This window comes from Lepidochelys kempii, chromosome 23 (assembly GCF_965140285.1).
Source record: "Lepidochelys kempii isolate rLepKem1 chromosome 23, rLepKem1.hap1, whole genome shotgun sequence".
NCBI lineage: Eukaryota > Metazoa > Chordata > Testudines > Cheloniidae > Lepidochelys > Lepidochelys kempii.
In genome coordinates, this window is record NC_136402.1 from 9,165,690 (window position 1) to 9,183,381 (window position 17,692).

At 43.5% G+C, this 17,692-nt stretch overlaps 1 protein-coding gene and 1 long non-coding RNA gene across 4 annotated transcripts in view; both read right to left on the reverse strand.

Moving 5' to 3' along the window:
• PPP1R37 (protein phosphatase 1 regulatory subunit 37) overlaps nucleotides 1-17,293 on the reverse strand; it is a 171,084-nt gene extending 153,791 nt beyond the window's left edge. The window contains exon 1 of one of the 3 annotated variants that reach the window (XM_078850218.1): nucleotides 15,822-17,292. In XM_078850218.1, coding sequence (XP_078706344.1) covers nucleotides 15,822-16,638 — 817 coding nt within the window. In that variant the 5' untranslated portion in view covers nucleotides 16,639-17,292. Of the gene's footprint in view, nucleotides 1-15,821 lie in introns of all 3 variants that reach the window. The other 2 variants (XM_073321861.2, XM_073321860.2) reach the window with 2 other exon arrangements.
• Nucleotides 5,616-8,117, reverse strand: LOC140902076 (uncharacterized). The gene is made up of 2 exons (XR_012156004.1): nucleotides 8,026-8,117; nucleotides 5,616-7,939 (listed from the first exon to the last, which is right to left on the reverse strand). It is a non-coding gene; the product is annotated as an uncharacterized LOC140902076 (long non-coding RNA).
• Nucleotides 17,294-17,692: the final 399 nt, after the last annotated feature.

Sequence of the window (17,692 nt, forward strand, 5' to 3'; positions counted from 1 at the left end):
CTAATTAATTTAACAGGACCAACTGTGCTTTGGGAATGAGTCAGGGTTGCCTAATGAACGAGTCTTATGCCTTCGTACTCCTCGGGGCATTCTGCACCAAAAAAATTAAGAATTCTGCACACATGATTTTAAAATTCTGCAAAACTCTACAAATTTTATTTGTCAAAATAACACTACATAATCATGCCAGTTTCAATTATTTTGGTAATTTATTTCAAATTCTTGTCAGCAAGTATGTCTGTAACAATACAGACAAACAAAAATTCACCCAACAGTAGAGAGTTAAAGAAACCCCTATCACAACCCAGTCCTGTCTCTCTGCCCCCACCACCCCCAGAGCCCAGCCACGGCCCCCCCCCTTGCCCAGACACCCGCACCCCCTGACCCTCCCAAGAGCCCAGCTGCAGGATCACCCCCGCCAAGACACCCACATCCCCTTTCCCCAGAGCCCAGCCCCTTCCCCGCCCCACGCCAGGGATCCAGAGGGATAAACAGGCTGATGCTCAATCCCAGGCTTGCACAGAGTTTCCTGCACATCACCTTTCCCTTCCCTCAGGGCATGCTGGGAAGCGCAGCCACCAGGAACCTTCTAGCTTCCTCCCCTCTCCCATGTTTTGTGTGCGCGAGCTGGGCTCTGCCAGGGCCATCATCCTCTAGTGGTGGCTAGCAGCACTGCAGCCTGTATCTGTGCGGGAAAAAAATTCTATGCGCACGTTAATTTCTGCAAAATTCTGCATTGTGCAGTGGTGCAGAATTCCCCCAGGAGTATCCTGTACACACTAGCACTTACTATGGTATAACTTAAGTCACTCAGTGTTGTGGAAAAGCCAACCCACTGAGCGATGTAATTTACACCAACCTAATTGCTGGTGTGGACAGTGCTCTGTTGGCAGGAAAAGCTCTCCCACTGACACAGCTACCGCCACTCAGGGAGGTGGAGTAATTATGGCGACGGGAGAGCTCTCCAACTGGCATAGAGCAACTGCACTAGCAGAGTTACAGCAGCACAGCTACATCGATACAGCTGCACTACTGTAGCAATACTAGTGTAAACTAACCCTCATAAATTGGCCAAGTTTTCACAGAGAATGTGAAAGACACATCCCTGACATAAGCACAACCCCCTGCCAATTGTCAAGTCCCTGCTCCAAAGCATGGAGACACTCTTCTTCGCGTATGCACAACGTGCCTCAGGTGGCATGTGACCAGGATTCACCACCAAATTTGGACTGCTGGTTGGATCATTAGTACCTGGTCTGGGCCAGGGAAGCTATCAGGGAGTGCGACATGAACACTGATCCATGCCCCTATGGAGACACTAAAGCATCTCAAACAGTAAGAATTTTTTTTTTTAAACAAAGACAAAATAAATGTATTTTTTCTCATCCCTATTCCGAGAAATAACCACCATTTTAGCCGAAGCTTTCCCAAAAAATCAGCTCCAACAGTTTAAGACTGGCAAAGTTATAAGCCACTGAACACACAGCCTTATAATGGAAAATATCGTGTAATCTTAACTGCGTCTGTGGTAACAACCATGTAGGAAGGCATAACAAATTGAATGAGATCGGACACAAAGTAAAACTATAATGGGGTGGAAATGAGACACAAGCTAACTTCTTGGAGATCCTTCTACTGGGAATTATCTCCACCACATCAGAATGCTTTAAAATGTGTACCCCATAAAAGTGTATCCTCTAGTCCAAGTCAGCAGGGACTGAACTTCAAAAAAAAAAAAAGCACCAAAGTGCAAAGAAGGAAGACCAATATTGGAGACCAAACAGCTAATGGTATAGCAAGCAGAGTTTCAAAGATTGTTTAGGTTAGAAGACCTCCACTTAAACAGGAGGATTTCCAGGTTTAACCAAAGAGGTTGGCAAGGTCTGTCAGGGAGAAAGAGAACAGAGAAGAAACTTTTTTTTATAATTTAGTTTGACATCTATCCCAGCAAAACAACAGACTAGCCAATACCAAACTCGGTCAATAAAGAATTAAAGGACAAAATAATTAATGCCAAATCGACACAGTTTCATTGAAAATAGGCCTTGTCAAATGAATTTGATATTAAATTGACATGATTACAAGTCTGGTCGATAAAGGTAGCTGTGCCGACAGTACCACGTGATAGTCTCAGTAAAAAAAAAATTAGCGCACAAAAAAAATCAATGCCACATTTTAACACAATTAGAAGATGAGAGATCTCCATTAACAATTACATACGGAGATATATCACCCAAGTGGCAGCATTTCAAGTGGAGTCCTGCAGAAATCAGTTCACTGCCCAACACTATCCATTTTTTTTTTAAATCAACAATCTGGAAGAAAAAGTCTTTGCTGACAGAGTTTGTAGATGACAGAACCTGATGGAGTCAGGGTGTTGATAGAGTGATCCACATCATTTGGTAAGCACAGACAGACAACATGAACTATAATACAGTCAAATGCAAGGACATACATGTGTCTAGGGACACAAGCTATACTTAAAGAATGGAAGATTATGCCTTGGAAAGCAATGACTTTGTAAAGGACTTAAGGGTCACTATCGATATCCAACAGAACATGAATTCTCAATGCAATGCTGAGGTAAAGAGACTATAGACCCATGTTTGGAGTTTAAACGGAATATTGACCAGAGGGAGGGAGACAACATTACTTCTGCATACAGCATTGCTGAGAACACTCCTGGAATACTACATCCAGTTCTGGATGTTGAAAAAGTTCGTGGGGTTTCAGAAAAGACCCACAAAAATTATCTGAGATCTGGAAAAGTGTCTTAGTGAGAAACTTGAGCTTAGGTCATGGTCTGAGTACCTTTACAGGGTGAAAATATCTAATACAGGGCCAAGGTGGAGTTGGTTGAACATATAACAGTGGTTATTTGGTTAATTATGTATTGCTCTCACAGCAATGATGATGAGGCCCCAAGACTTGTCTTTCAGCATAAACAAGCATTAAGTTTGAAACTTACTACTAGACAAAAATCTCAGTAAAATTTGATCTACTCCTTTTCAAAATCACAGCACTCTGGGTGAAAAAAAAAAAAAAAAAAGAGCAGTCATACAGACCAAGACTGGATCTCTCTTTCTAAAAGAAATATTATAGCTCAGAACAGAAGATGATGGGCTTGATGCAGGAAATTACTTGGAAGTTCTCTGGCCTGTATTATTCAGGAGCTCAAACTAGAGCAGGGGTGGACAAACTATGGACCGCGGGACTGTCCTGCCTGTCCTCTGAGTTCCCGGCCGGGGAGGCTGCCCCCAGCCCCTCCCCTGCTATCCCCCATCCCCTGCAGCCATGCCGCTGCGCAGGCAGCGCGGCTTGCGCCCGTCCACCTCCCAGGCTTTCAAATAAGCCTCTCCTGCCGCTCTGAGCGGCCTGGTAAGGGTAAGCGGGGGGGGGGGGGCAGGTGTTGGATAAGGGGCAGGAGGTCCCAGGGGGCAGTCAGGACAGGGAGCAGTTGGATGGGGGGGAGGGAGGGAGGGTGTCAGGAGACAGAGGGAGTTGGACAGGGGGTTGGGTCCTGGGGGGGCAGTCATGGATGGAGGTCCCAGGGGGCAGTCAGGGGACAGGAGGCAGGGGGGTTGGATAGGCGTGGGAGTCCTGGGGGGCCTGTCAGGGGGGAGTTGGATAGGGTGTGAGGTCCGGGGGGGACAAGGAGAATGGGGGGTTGGGAAGTGGGAGAGGCGGATAGGAAGCGGGGGACAGGCTGTTTGGGGAGGCACACTCTTCCCTACCCGGCCCTCCATACCATTTCACAACCCCGATGTGGCCCTCAGGCTAAAAAGTTTGCCCACCCCTGAAATAGAGGATCATAAATGGTCCCTATGGTCCTTATGATCTGCAAAGAACTGAAATTCTACAAACAATTAAGAAATTAAACAATTGCAAGGCATCCACATTAGCAACTTAAGACTACAGAGTAAAGAACTAGTAGCATGTAAATTAAAAACCAAGCCAATTTAAATCAAAAATTAATTTAAGACTAATTTTTTATCCAAACTAGTCTATGCACAAGTGTGATGAAGAGAAAAATCAAAATGCATGAAAAGTTACATTAATTGACAGGATGGGATTTAGTAATTATAACTGAAGTTTAGCAACTGAAACTGTGTCCCCAAGTCAACTAACAGATCATCTTTTTGTGGACTCACTATCATACACAGGATAGGGCACTCAGACTTCAATTACCCATACACCTGAGTGTCAAATATATGACTTTAGAGAATACTTAGTTACAGAAAACAGGAAAATAATCCTACCCAAGTAGAAAAGTTGTATATAACTAGAAGTGTGTCCAATCATGAAATCTAAAAACTTAACATCAGTTAAAGTCCAACACTCAAGAATTAGGAAATACCAGATTTAAGTTGCTTGTGCAGTCTTAATTCTGTGCCGGGTGCGTACACTTTATGATAAAGTCTTTAATTACATCATCACATTTTTTCCACAGTATCCCCTTCCTCATTCAATTCACAGGACCGATGTTGTTCTGAAACAGTTGTAAAATTTCTTTTTATCCTCATCGTTTGAGGATAAGCACAAGCATACAGGGTGGGAATCAGGAGTCCCTGAGTCTGAAATCTACTTTTGCTGTTAACTCAACTAGTGGCCTGTGGAAAATCAGTCTTTCTGTAGGTTTCCACATCTGTAAAATGGGGTAGTAACACATACGCAGGAGTGTTGGGAGGATTAACTAATGTCTCTAGTCCAATGTCTGATTCCCACCCCATATGCTTATTCCTCCAGACCACACTGCCTTACTGCCAAAGGTGCTGAGCATCAACAGTTCCCATCAAATTCAGTTTCAGCTGTGCACGCTCAGTCCTTACACACACACAAAATCGGGCCCAAAGGTCACAAAATGAGTATACATTCAATTGACTACCCGAGAAAAAACTGATCTAAGTGATTTGCCCAGCAACAAACAGGAACACTGTGGCAGAGGCAGCGATAGAATTCAGTTCTCCAGGATGGCATTCAACTGACTAAACCATTCTTTATTTGTATTGCAATAATGCACAGGTACCCTAGTAACAGACCAGCACCCCATTGTGCCAGACGCTGATCGAACATATAAGACAGTCTCTGCCTCAAGAAGTTGACAAAGTAAAAGACAGAAGAGTGATGCAAGTGGGGGGACAACAAGGAAATAATTCTCCTTCCTACATTCCACTACCTCATTCTCCATACTTTCCAATTTTGTAACAAAAGAAACAGGGTCCTACAAACAGATTCCTTCATTCTAAGTACTGTCCACACCCCCCCCATATTTTAAGTGAGGCAGGGATCCTATGGAATAAATAGTATGTGAGCATCCCTTGAACCCATTACCTCCTCACTCAGGCAATGTACCTCCCAAGTACGTGGATGCCCACACAAGCCATTCAGCCATAGCTGACCACTGTTATGAGTCTTCTATTCCTCCTCCCTCCTACACAGGATAATGTAATTAATAGCTTGGAACTGTCCTGGGGATGAAGCTTGGAAACTAATTGGTGCAGCATATAGCGTGCTCCACTTCTATCAAACCCAAAACAAAAAAAAATGAACAGATTACAGAGGACACCAGCTAGTAGACAGGATCACCAATTTATCACATATCCTTTGGTCCTGTCTCATGATAGCTCCTTTCACCTCAGAAGCATTTAACTACTCCATTGCCCTCTGCTGAAGTTTACTATTGCTTCCTGAATGAGGATAACCCCTTCTCGTATCCTCCTCTCCCAAAAAGTATCTTCACCACTCCTGATTTACACAAAATAATCAGACTGAGGCATTACAAAAGAGCCACATCCTCCTTGCTAAAAAAAAAGAGCAAGATTTAACATCTACCCTCATAGTGGGGAAAAACGCCATCCTCTCTGAACAATTTGGGCTTGCTCTCCCGCTCCTGGAAGATGTGACAAGACATTTTCACCATAAAAGCCCTCTAACCACATCTTTCTGTAAATCCATATTATGCAAGCTAATTTGTCTTCCTTTGATTTCTTCCCCATCCCATTCTAATTCCCTCACTTTCTAGGTCTCTAGATTTTCACTTATTTTCCTTTTTTTCTACTAATTTTCTAAGGTATTAATTAAGTATTGTTAAACCGTGCTCTGGTAAAATTAAAACGTATGAAAAATTTAGTGAAAAACCAATTAAGGTGGCTACAGGCAACCCCCATCCAATTCACAGAATATAGAAAATTCTGTGTTTACTCTGAAACATAATGACAGGACTCTAGATGCCAGAGTTAAAAAAACTGAGATAATCAATAAAAAAAAAGACAAGCTAATATGTTTATTCTACAATTCCAAAACTTCCACCCCTTTCTGGGTGTCAAACCCCTCCCTCCTAACTTACCAAAAAGTTCCAAGTTTACAGGAAAGTGTCCACAAACTTTGAAAGAAGATTCCTGTGATAGCATAAAAATGATTTAAAATAGAGAGGTTTATTACGCTGACTATATTTTGAATTCAGTAGGAAAATAAAGGCTTGTTAGTTTGTTTTTTTAATTTAAATGCTACCTCAGACTTCCATTCTACGGCACCATAGTGCTATACCTCCAAGGGAACCTTGCTGCAGAATTTAGAATCATTTGAATACAAACTAGAAAACAGGAGGCCTCTTAACTACATGAAAACCCACCTTGCTACCACATGCAATGCAGTTGTGATCAGTTAGGCCAGTGGTTCTCAATCAGGGGTACGCAGAGGTTTTTCGGGGGTACATCAACTCATCTAGATATTTGCCTAGTTTTACAACAGGCTACATAAAAGGCACTAGCAAAGTCATTTTTCAGTAATAGTGTGCTGTGACACTTATATTTTTAGGTTTGATTTTGTAAGCAAGTCACGTTTGTGTGAGGTGAAACCTGGGGTATACAAGACAAATCAGACTCCTGAAAGGGGTACAGTAGTCTGGAAAGGTTGAGAGCCACTGAGTTAAGCCACTCAAAGTTAGTTTTTGAAAGGAGGAGCTCAAAGATGAGGATTAATCTGACTGTTCATATAGACCAGAATTAGTGTTAAGAAAGTTATTTCTTATGAGACCTCTCTCTTTTAAACTCAAACATAAGGTAGGCTGCGAGCTGGATTTTAGATTAAACACTTCCAGGCAGGACAATTAACCTGCAAAAGTATGATTCTTAGGTTAGAACAGTGAGCAGATGGAATGGGGGAGAGCTCATCTGGAAAAAACATGCAATGTATACAGAAAAACAGGAACCTGAACCATTTAGCCAAGTTAATTATTATGATGAAGGACTTTTGAAAGATATCAGATATGGCATGAGACAAGCAGTGCATCTCGGTCTACAAAAAACACCAGGGCACAGCTCTTTGAGGGGCGGGGAGTTAGATAGTAAAATAAACAGAGAAACATGAAAAGTACACAAAGGCTGCTAAGTGAGAAAGGGTGACATGAGACACTTGAGACTAGAGGCTCTGTTCTTGACATGCTGTCTGCCAAGAAGATCAGAGAACAATGAGATATGCTGAATCTGAGAAGATCTGGTCTTCAAGGAATCTCTTTTTATTTCCCTACAAAGATATGAGCAGTACCTAGAAGAGCTTTGGCAGACAAGATATGTTGTGCATAACATTTATTTTGTTTGAATCAGATTACCTTTGCTCCCCAAAAGTCTAATTTTACTACAGCCAAGACAATTTTAGATAATGAAATTTTGGAATCTGTATGCAATTTTTAAAATACACTGCATGGACACATTTTAGTTACATAATTTCCATGTATAAAAACAAATTAAAAGTTCTATTTTGCAGAAAAGAACCAACTCAACAAGATATGCTACAAACCTCTGGGAATCAGAAAAGAAGGTCTCTAGTTATGGACTCTAGATTCACCTACACAACCACTACATTATCAGTACATAACAGGTTTCAGAGAAGCGGCCATGTTAGTCTGTATCCGTAAAAAGAAAAGGAGTGCTTGTGGCACCTTAGAGATGAAGTGAGCTGTAGCTCACGAAAGCTTATGCTTTAATAATTTGTTAGTCTCTAAGGTGCCACAAGTACATAAGTCACTAAAAGAAACTGACCTTCTGATACATCAGTATGAAAGAGGTTTACGCTAGAGTTCCTTTTTTTAATGAACTGTTTAAAAAGAAAAGTCTCCTTAAATGTCTTGGGAAATATGCACCATGATTCAGATTAAGATTTTACCACAGAATTCCCCACAGAATTTAATTCTTTAGATGAATTTCTAAATAGTTATCCCAATGGTTACAAAGAACCATCTGAACATGACCTTGGTGCTGTATTGTTTCTCTGCAGACTTTGCTTCTGTGGGAATTCTGCGCCACTGCACACGTGCATAATTAATATGCCGTTCATATTTAATTTTTTCACAGAAAATAGCTTCTGCTGGAAAGTTCTGTAGTTCTGCTTTTGCCCACCATAGAACGCTGTGGCACTTGAACAGAACACTGTCCTGCCAGCTAAGGAAGAAAAAGAACCTGCAGTGCCTTCTTCACAATGCCTGTCAGGCCAGGTCAGGAGACAGGGGATACAGTATGGGACTGTTGGGGGAGAAGAGGGCCACAGACAGGGGCTCATAAAGGCTAGTGGGGGAGGACAGACCGGGGTAGGGGCTGAATGGGAATGGAAGTGCAGGGCCACAGGGGGTGGCTGAGTGAGGGCACAGACATATGGGGAAGGAGCTGCAAGGACACATGGGATTGACTGAATGGGAGAGGCTAGAGGTCAGTCAGGGTATGCATGGGGGAAGCTCCCTAACAATCCTTTCCTATTCCCCCCCCCCCCCAAAAAAAAAAAAAACCTGTTCCATACTTTTCCCCACCCATACTCAACAACCCTCCAAGTTCAGACCCAGGCTCCTTTCCAGCAATTACTTCCCTCTCCTGCAGCTACTCCATTACCCCGACTCCCCCAAGCCTTTGCATTGCTTCTGGGGGGATGCGGGAAATACAGTTCTGTATTGTAGTTTAAATGAATTATTACTCAGAGTTCTGTATTAATATGCCTAGAAAGGAATCTATTTGTCAAAAAACATTTCCTGAATTTTTGTTGTCATCTGTATTGTTACAGACATACTTGCTGACAGATATTTTGAAATAAATTACCAAAAAAATTGAAACTGGTGTTAGGGATGTAAATAGCATTTTAAAAAAGTAAACGTTTAAACTACTAAGAGTCTACTGGTTAAACGTTTAACCATTAGGCTCCACTTCCGCCCCACACCCTGGATGACAGCTGCCAGCCCTGTGCCCAGGTACTCCGCTCATTGCCGGCCCCACACAGCTCTGCTGCCGCCCTGCGCAGGAACCCCGGGGGCAGGGCCAGTGGCAGAGTCTCGCAGCTCAGGTTAAACATCAACAGGAATACCTTACCGATAACAAGGATGCTTATCGGTTAATCGGTTAACCAGTTAACATTTTACATCCCAAATTTGTGTGATTATATTCTGTTATTTTTACAAAAGAATATGCAGAATTTTAAAATATTGTGTGCAGAATTTTTAACTTTTTGGTGCGGCATTTCCCCATGAGTAAGACTTGGACAATAGTTCCAAGACGCGAATTGCCCAAGTTCAGTAGGGAATTCATATTGAAGTCTTCTGTTGACAACTTGAACCACTGACATTACTATTTCCAGGGTGGATAAAAATAAATGATTTTTAAAAATAAAAAATAAAAAAAAGATCTTTTTTTTTTTAAATCGGATTTTTTTGATAAAATGCTTTGAGGAAAAAACATATCTAAAGACAGTTTTAATTAAGGTACATTATAGCCCAAAGATATCTCATCATGGAATAGGGATTATAAATTTTAATTCTATAGTATGAGAATATATTTGTGTAATGTTTAAGAAAAGTTTTGTAAAGCAGTTCCAATAGTTCATGGATTAGGGACCCAATCTTATGGGGTTCCAGGGGCTTCTATATAGATTATTTAGGTTAATATTTCTATCTACCTAATGGGACTCAGTGCTCAGTCTAGAAGATACCATCAGAGATGCTTAGTTTTGCAGTTCTCAAACTGTGGATTTGTGTCTCCAGAGGTAACATGCCTGTTAACAGCAAAAATGTTTTAAAATAAACAAATATATAGGTGAGAAATAACAGACCTCAACCCTATTGTCCCTGTGCAATTTTGTGTACACAGAGTCAATCCCTTACCTCTCTCTAAAAGTGCAAAGTTTCAAAAAGTTCAATGAATAGAAGATTGTTAGGGGCGGAATAGATCTGGACAAGGAGAAGAAGTCTGGAGATAAATGTGAGAAGCAAGGGACAGGCAGTAGAAACAAAAGGGAAACTGTTTGAGAGACATATTCCAGAAGTCTTGAGGTCTTTCTGAGTGTAGCCTTCATTGATTTGAGATCTACCATACCATTCTCTCACTAGAAGGGAAAACCTATAAAAGCAGCAGTCCATAAAACAGACCCAGTTTGGGAATAAGAACCATTCAAGAAATATATGTTTCATGATGATATTTTAAAGAAAGTCACACCAGTGAACTGATGGAAGTCACTTAAGCACTTGGATTCAGAGACTGTTGAAGTGATAATCTCACTTAACAGCAGTAGCTTCTTCTGCTAGTATAGAAAAAATATTTTCTTCCTTTGGACTAATTCATTCCAAATTGAGAAATCATTTGGGACCTGAAAAAGCAGGAAAGCTTGTTTTTCTTTTCCAGATTATGAACAAACAGGAAAATGAAAGTGAAGATGACTGAGTTAGCTGCAGGAGCCAATATTTTAAGTTTCCCATGCTGACCTGGCTGACATTTTTTAAAAAACCCAACAAATTAAATCAACTATTTATATATTTTAGTTTAAAACAATTGTAACAAAAACAAACCTGATTGTAAAAAACTTGAATGTTTAACTAAATTCAAAAATGCATAGCTTGTTTTGTTAAAATGTGTGTTTGCTGTTGAAGAAAAAAACCAGAATACATAATGTTGTTGTTTTAGTTAAATAAAACAATTTAAATGTCTGTCTGGTGATCTTCTCCTCCTAATACAGCATGGAAAGAAAATCCTCCAAATATTAATGATTAACCTGTTGAATTGGAGAGATAGATATTTATGAAGTCATTGGGAGATGAACTGCTTCAATTACCTTTGGTAAATGAAAAAAACAATCATTCATTTATTTTCTGATATAGCTGTAAAACTAATCTGAAAAGTTTTCAAAATAAATCACTTTAAGAATGTATTGTATGTACCTTTTAAAAATGAAACTTACATCTCTGAGTTGTAAAGACTATGTACTAAGGTTATAACAACCAACAAGAATGCACTTTTATGTAGAAATCCATGATTAAACCAAGTCTTCCTGACTAGTGATTTTAAATCAAATTGATTTAAATCAAATCCACCCCATTTCACTATTAATCATTTTAGCAGAAACACCTAGAATCACAGAACAGATTAATAGAATATCAGGGTTAGAAAGGACCTCAGGAGTCCAACCCCCTGCTCAAAGCAGGACCAAGCCCCAATTTTTGCCCCAGATCCCTAAATGGCCCCCTCAAGGATTGAACTCACAACCCTCGGTTTAGCAAGCCAATGCCCAAACCACTGAGCTATCCCTCCCTGCTAGTATTTGGCTGCCCTAGACTGAAATAGCAGGTTTGCTTCTGTTCACCCCAAACCTAGCTCACATGGTTTATACATGGTGGATGGATCTATCCGATTCCACAAGCCTAAGTAAACATTTTAAAGTAATTACATTAGCTATCAAATTTTATGGAGGAGGGAAGGGTTGGTCCTCAAAGAAGTCATTCTTGGAGGATTATAAATTGTCAGTGCTTAAAGCACCCATTTCTTTAGTAATGGAAATTGGGATATAAAGAAACGGGAAAGGAAGACTTAAATATTAAGGAAAAATTAGATGAGCAAGTCGACTTCGAAATTACTCAATCAAAAAACCAAACACAATTATGTTAGTGTTTCCATATATTGTTAGAGCAAATTCTCTCAGAAAAACACCCCACATTGTCCCATCAGTTTTCCTATAGTTTCCAAAGATTTAAAAAGTCAAAATGTAACTGAAAGGGAAGCTGACAAACAACGTACAAAAAAAAGCTTTCCACAAGAAACTGGCCCAGGTCTTCATCCCATTCCTTTTGTTTATCTTTGTCTTCCCCAAACTCTTCTGTTAGAGATCTAGCTTTAGGGCTTATGTTGCTGACACTACCAGGAGTAGTGTTTATACAACTTACTGCCAAAAAACTTCATTAATGCAGAGTTAAGAGTGACTCACCCTGATGAGGCATAGCCATTTTCAAAACAATATGAGCAGGCATGTCAATTTTAGAGCACTAAAAAAAAAAACCATCTAAAAAATCAACTTTTCAAAATAAAAGCTCAGCTCTTGGGGCAAAACTTGTGAAAGAACTTCCTTTAAAGCCTTTTAGCCCAAAGAGAATCACATCAGAGATTATTCATGCGCACAGCAATCATTCTTGGAAACCTCACAAGGGAAGGACTGTCTATCAAAAATCTCTTCCCTACCTAGGTACATGTAGCCCATAGATTAGAGGTGGGCAAACTGGGGCCCGTGGGACTGTCCTGCCCAGCCCTTGAGCTCCCAGCCAGTGAGGCTAGCCCCAGGCCCCTCCCCTGCTGTCCCCCAGCCTCAGCTTGCTGCACCACCCGCGCTCTGGCCCACCGCTCCTGCCGGGTCCCATGGAGCAGTCAGGGGACAGCTGGATGGGGCGGTCAGGGGACAGGGAGCAGGGGAGGTTGGACAGGCGTGGGAGTCCCGGGGGGGTGGGAGGGGTGGACAGGGGGCGGGACAGTCAGGGTACAGGGAGCAGGGGGGTTGGATGGAGTGGAGGTTCTGTAGGGGATGGACAGTCAGGTGACAGGGAAAAGGGGCAGTTGGATAGGCATGGGAGTCCCAGGGGGCCCATCAGGGGGTGGGGGTGTGGATAGGGGTCAGGGCAGTCAGGGGAAAGGGACTGGGGGGGTCGGATAGGGGGTGGGGTACCAGGCTTCGGTTAGGAGCGGGAGTCCCAGGAGGAAGCAGTAAGGGGACAAGGATCAGGGGTGTTGGATGGGTCAGGGGTTCTGAGGGGGGCAGTCAGGGGTCAGGAAGTGGGAGGGGGCAGAGGCCAAGCAATTTGAGGAGGCACAGCCTTCCCTACCTAGCCCTCCGTACAGTTTCACAACCCTGATGTGGCCTTTGGGCCAAAAAGTTTGCCCACCCCTGCCACAGACCCTGATGTGTGCCAATTTATAGAACCAGACAGAACCGCTAATAAATCGGTTTGGTGCACACTAGTCCCATGGTCCAAGCTCCAGTGTTGGGGCAGAGGAGTGTCTGAATGGAACCTCTGAACCAAATGAGCCCACTAACCCTACCCTCAGGCCCTGATGAGGTACAGCAGATTTCAAGATAATTTGAATATGCATGTGGATTTAGAACCATTTGAAGCATTGATTGTTAACAAGGTTGAACTAAATTCAACCGCATTAAATCAAGCTGCCTAGTAAAAGCCATCACATAATTAGTAGCCAATATGACCTATAAACATGCACCCCAATTGTATAATAGATGTACAATTAAAAGTACTGAGGCTCATTCACACTTGTAAGTCATTTCTCTGGAGTGAAGCAACCCAGTTGTACAAGGGTCCTGTCCACACATATTCATTGTGTGCTCTGTCTTCAAGGAGGTTCAATTAAACACAATCAATTTCCTGTGTTCAGTTTTGCCAAGCACAACAAGTCAGCTACAGAAGTTAGTTGGACCAAAGCCTTAGGAGACTAGAATGTACCTTATCCTAATAATTGCATGTGATAAAGCCATTACAAGTAAAACATTTAAAAACGTATTTAGCTCACTGGTAACATTCTGTTAAACAAGTGCATTACTTTACACACATTGCTACAATAACTGCAGTATACATTAAAATATTTTAAATGTAAATGTAAGCCTGTTACTACAAAGCAAACTGATCCATTTATATTCCAAAAATCTTATCAGATTTACACAAGAGCTTCAGATTTTCTTATGCCTGAAATGAAGTGAAGTCTATCACCACTCTTGCCAAAGGTTAGATTCAATTTTCAAAAGATGAGTTATACTAAAACATTTAGCTATATAAAGAGGAGGGAAGACTGAAGTCTTAAATATTTCTTCCTCCCATAAAGAAAAGGAGTACTTGTGGCACCTTAGAGACTAACCAATTTATTTGAGCATGAGCTTTCGTGAGCTACAGCTCACTTCATCGGATGCATGCCGTGGAAACTGCAGCAGACTTTATATACACAGAAAATATGAAAAAATACCTCCTCCCACCCCACTGTCCTGCTGGTATAGACATGGTCCTCCCATGTATATACAACTTCTTGTGTATTCAGTAAATTTATTAGAAAAGTAATTACAAGGATACAAACCATTAAGAACAATGACCAAATTCAGAGATTAATTTGACCTGATACTTTCAGTACCATCACTATCCTGGATGACCCACACCTCTTTCTGTCATGCCCTCACCACACATACAAACCCACATCTTTAACTGCTCTAAAATGCCCAATATGTTCATTAAGATGTACGGTAGTTGAACTTTATGAAGTCCAGAGATTACTATAAGACTCCAACTGTTTCATTAGTCAGAAATGCTGACAGAATTAACCCTTTGTGCACTTATCACTTTGAGCACAATGGGTAGAGACAGTCTCTAGACAATGACACACCTCTCACATACCACATTAAAAACAAATGAACCTTATTTCCATTGAGAAAAAGTTACTGTATGTCTTGAGCTTCAGGAGTACCATCCAGTGGCCAGGTTTAATGAATATAATAGAATGCAATATCCTTTGCACTGATTTGAAATGTCATTTTTAAGACACTGAACACACCATTCTTTACTTCAGCAACTAGATACCAGAATCCTGTCAAAAACTGAATCCCTGCTTCAAAAAGCTACACCCAAAATCCATTTCCAGAAAATAATATGTGAAGCAATTCTATTTTAGCCACTTTGGAATTCCATTAACCTGGGTAAAAGCAGAAAGCAAACACTAAGTAAAATCTGGTTGATAAATATGACAAATGCACTGAAAATACAAATTTAATATACACTATAAGGTGAACTTTGGTTTTGCATTACTAATAGTCATTATTTCTGAAAATTGTTTAAAGATATTAACAGTTACTGTCAAATAAACATTTGCATTAAATAACAGTTGCAATCTCTTTGTAATTATTTATCATAGCATTAGTGGAGAGATCACTAGTTTCTTTACATTTCTGGGAGGACATATTTGCTCATTTCACAAGTCAGTGATGCAAAAAAAATGGAGAAAAATAACATGGGGTCTACTAAAAACGGTGGAGCTGTAGAAATGACACACAATGAGAAAAAGGTGTGCTACAGACACGGGGTTATATTACTTCAAGGCTTCAATCCTACCTGGATCAGAAAAGTGCTTAAAAACAGTGCAGAATGTTCAGGAATGTTAAAAGGTTTGCATATAACTAATAAATATCAGGTCAGCACTCAGTTCTTGCCACTGGATCCTAATTATTGTTTGTAATTTTTATAAAGTTCATGTGTACACTCAAAGTACCAGATGCATATATTTTTAGGAATTCAAACAAACTGCACAGTTTTGTTTAAATATGCTTAATATTTAAACATTTCATAGAAAAGTAATCTTTGAGTATCCTGTTATACCACAAATGTCAAAAAGAGAGTGTGTCCTGTTTGGGAACAACTCTGCAAAATCTTTAACATGTGAATAGACCTTCAGTGAAGTTAACAGGATTATTCACATGATATACAATTTCCAGCCCCAGGAGAAGAGCAAAATTGAGTGTAAAGCATTTTGAAAGTTTACCATGTCTCCAAGGATCTTTAGGCTCCAGAGATCCAGACACTATGTCCTCATCCGAGGGAAATGTTACCCGCTTTGCCCCATGCTTGAGTTTTCCATCTTCAGAAGGTGGAGAAGCCTCCACTTGTTGATCACCCCCTGGACTGGGGGCTGCTGAGTCCAAAGAACAGTTATTGGAAGGCGGAGATGTCAACTTTTCCTGTGAGGGGGAAAGAGGGGCCTGCAGTAGAGATTTTTCATTTCCCCCGGGACATCCTCTGGCGGCAGCTGCCATCTCCGGCAAGTTTCTCCTCTCTGCAGCCAAGTGAGGGTTACCAGAGGCATCCTCATTCGCTGACAATGCTTCCTGAAGTGGATGGCTCTCGACCAAAGAAGTCTCTTTCCCCTGCAACCGCTCCTCTCCCAGATCTAAGCCCTCGGGCTCCTTCAAGTCCCTCTTTGCAGAGGGCACAGTTGCATGGTCCACCATTTCCCCGCTGGGAGCGTTTCCTGAAGCCGGTGAGCTGGGTTTTGAGGGGAGGATCTCGGCATCCAGATGGGAGAGGAGAGCCATGCCCAAACTTTCCTGGAGTTTCACCCCCAAGTGGCCTCCCGCAGCATCCTCTCCCGCCTGCGAGGCAGCCCAGGGCTCAAAGCCGCCCAGCGTCTCCTCTTCCTTCGACGGCCCCGGGGGCGGCAGCAGCAGCAGCCGCCGCCGGTCCCGCTCAGCGGCACTCCCCGGCTGCCTGGGGGGGACCTGCACACACTCCATGGCTGCACTCGCGGGGCAGGCAGGGCGTGCGGGGGGCCCAGGGGCTCCCGCTCCCTCTCCCCTCCTCATGCGGGCCCAGGAGGCATTACTCCCGGGGCGCCCCCTCCCCCGCACCGCCGCTCTGGGCCCGGGCCGCTCCCGCCCTGCGCGCCGAGACCCGGCAGCGCCAAAGCGGCCGGCGAGGTCTCCCCGGCCTGGCTGAGGGGCCGCGGCTGGGCTCGGCCGGCAGCGGGTGCAGAGCAGGCCGCGCCCCGGAAAGCCGCCGCCGCCGCCCCCGCCGAGCGCAGCCCGTGACTGGTGCGGACCCGGGAGAAGCCGCCGCCAGCCGAGTGCGCCAGCGACCTGCCCATCCGCGGCAGCACTTTCTCCAAGGACTTGGGCCCGAGGCGCTGCTTTCACCCCACGCAGCCCTCGGAGGGGCTTCTGCGGCCCTGGCTTGCTCACAGAGCCAGGCTGCCGCCGCGGGACGCTCCGGGGACTGCTCCGCCTAGTAGCGAATCAGCGGCTGGAATTCCTTATACACACACGGCGGCGGCGGCCGTGGCCTGGTGAAGATGTCTGCCGCTTCGGCGCAGCACTTTCAACGCAGAGACCCCGGGATGGAGCCGCGTTCAGGTGGCGGGGGGTGGGGGAGCTGAGTGCCCCCTACAACAGCAACCCACGCGGCGAGCGCTGGTCTCCGCTGGAGATCGCGGACAGGGCGAATCTGCTGCTACTAATAAACAGAGTGCACCCAGTACCCAGCCTCACGTGATACTCCCGGCATTTCCCTGACCCGCTCCACGCGGGCTGCTGGCCCTTTAAATTCACTCGCGGGGCGAGACCGAGGCGAGCTCGCTTGCTGCGTAGCTCGCCGTCCCGCGGCGCGTCATGAAGCGCCGCCCTCCCCAGCTCGCGCCCAGTGGGGACGCGAACGTCGGGTCGGGTCGGGTCGGGTCGGGTCGGGTCGGGGGGGGGGGTGTTATATAGAAGCGGGGTGTGTGTCTCTCTCTCTCGGGGGGTGTTGTGTGTGTCTCTGTCTGTCTGTCTCTGGGGGGGTGTGGTGCGGTGCGGTGCGTATAGCCTGGGTGTGTGTCTCTGTCTCTCTCTGGGGGGTGTTGTGTATATAGCCTGTGTGTGTCTC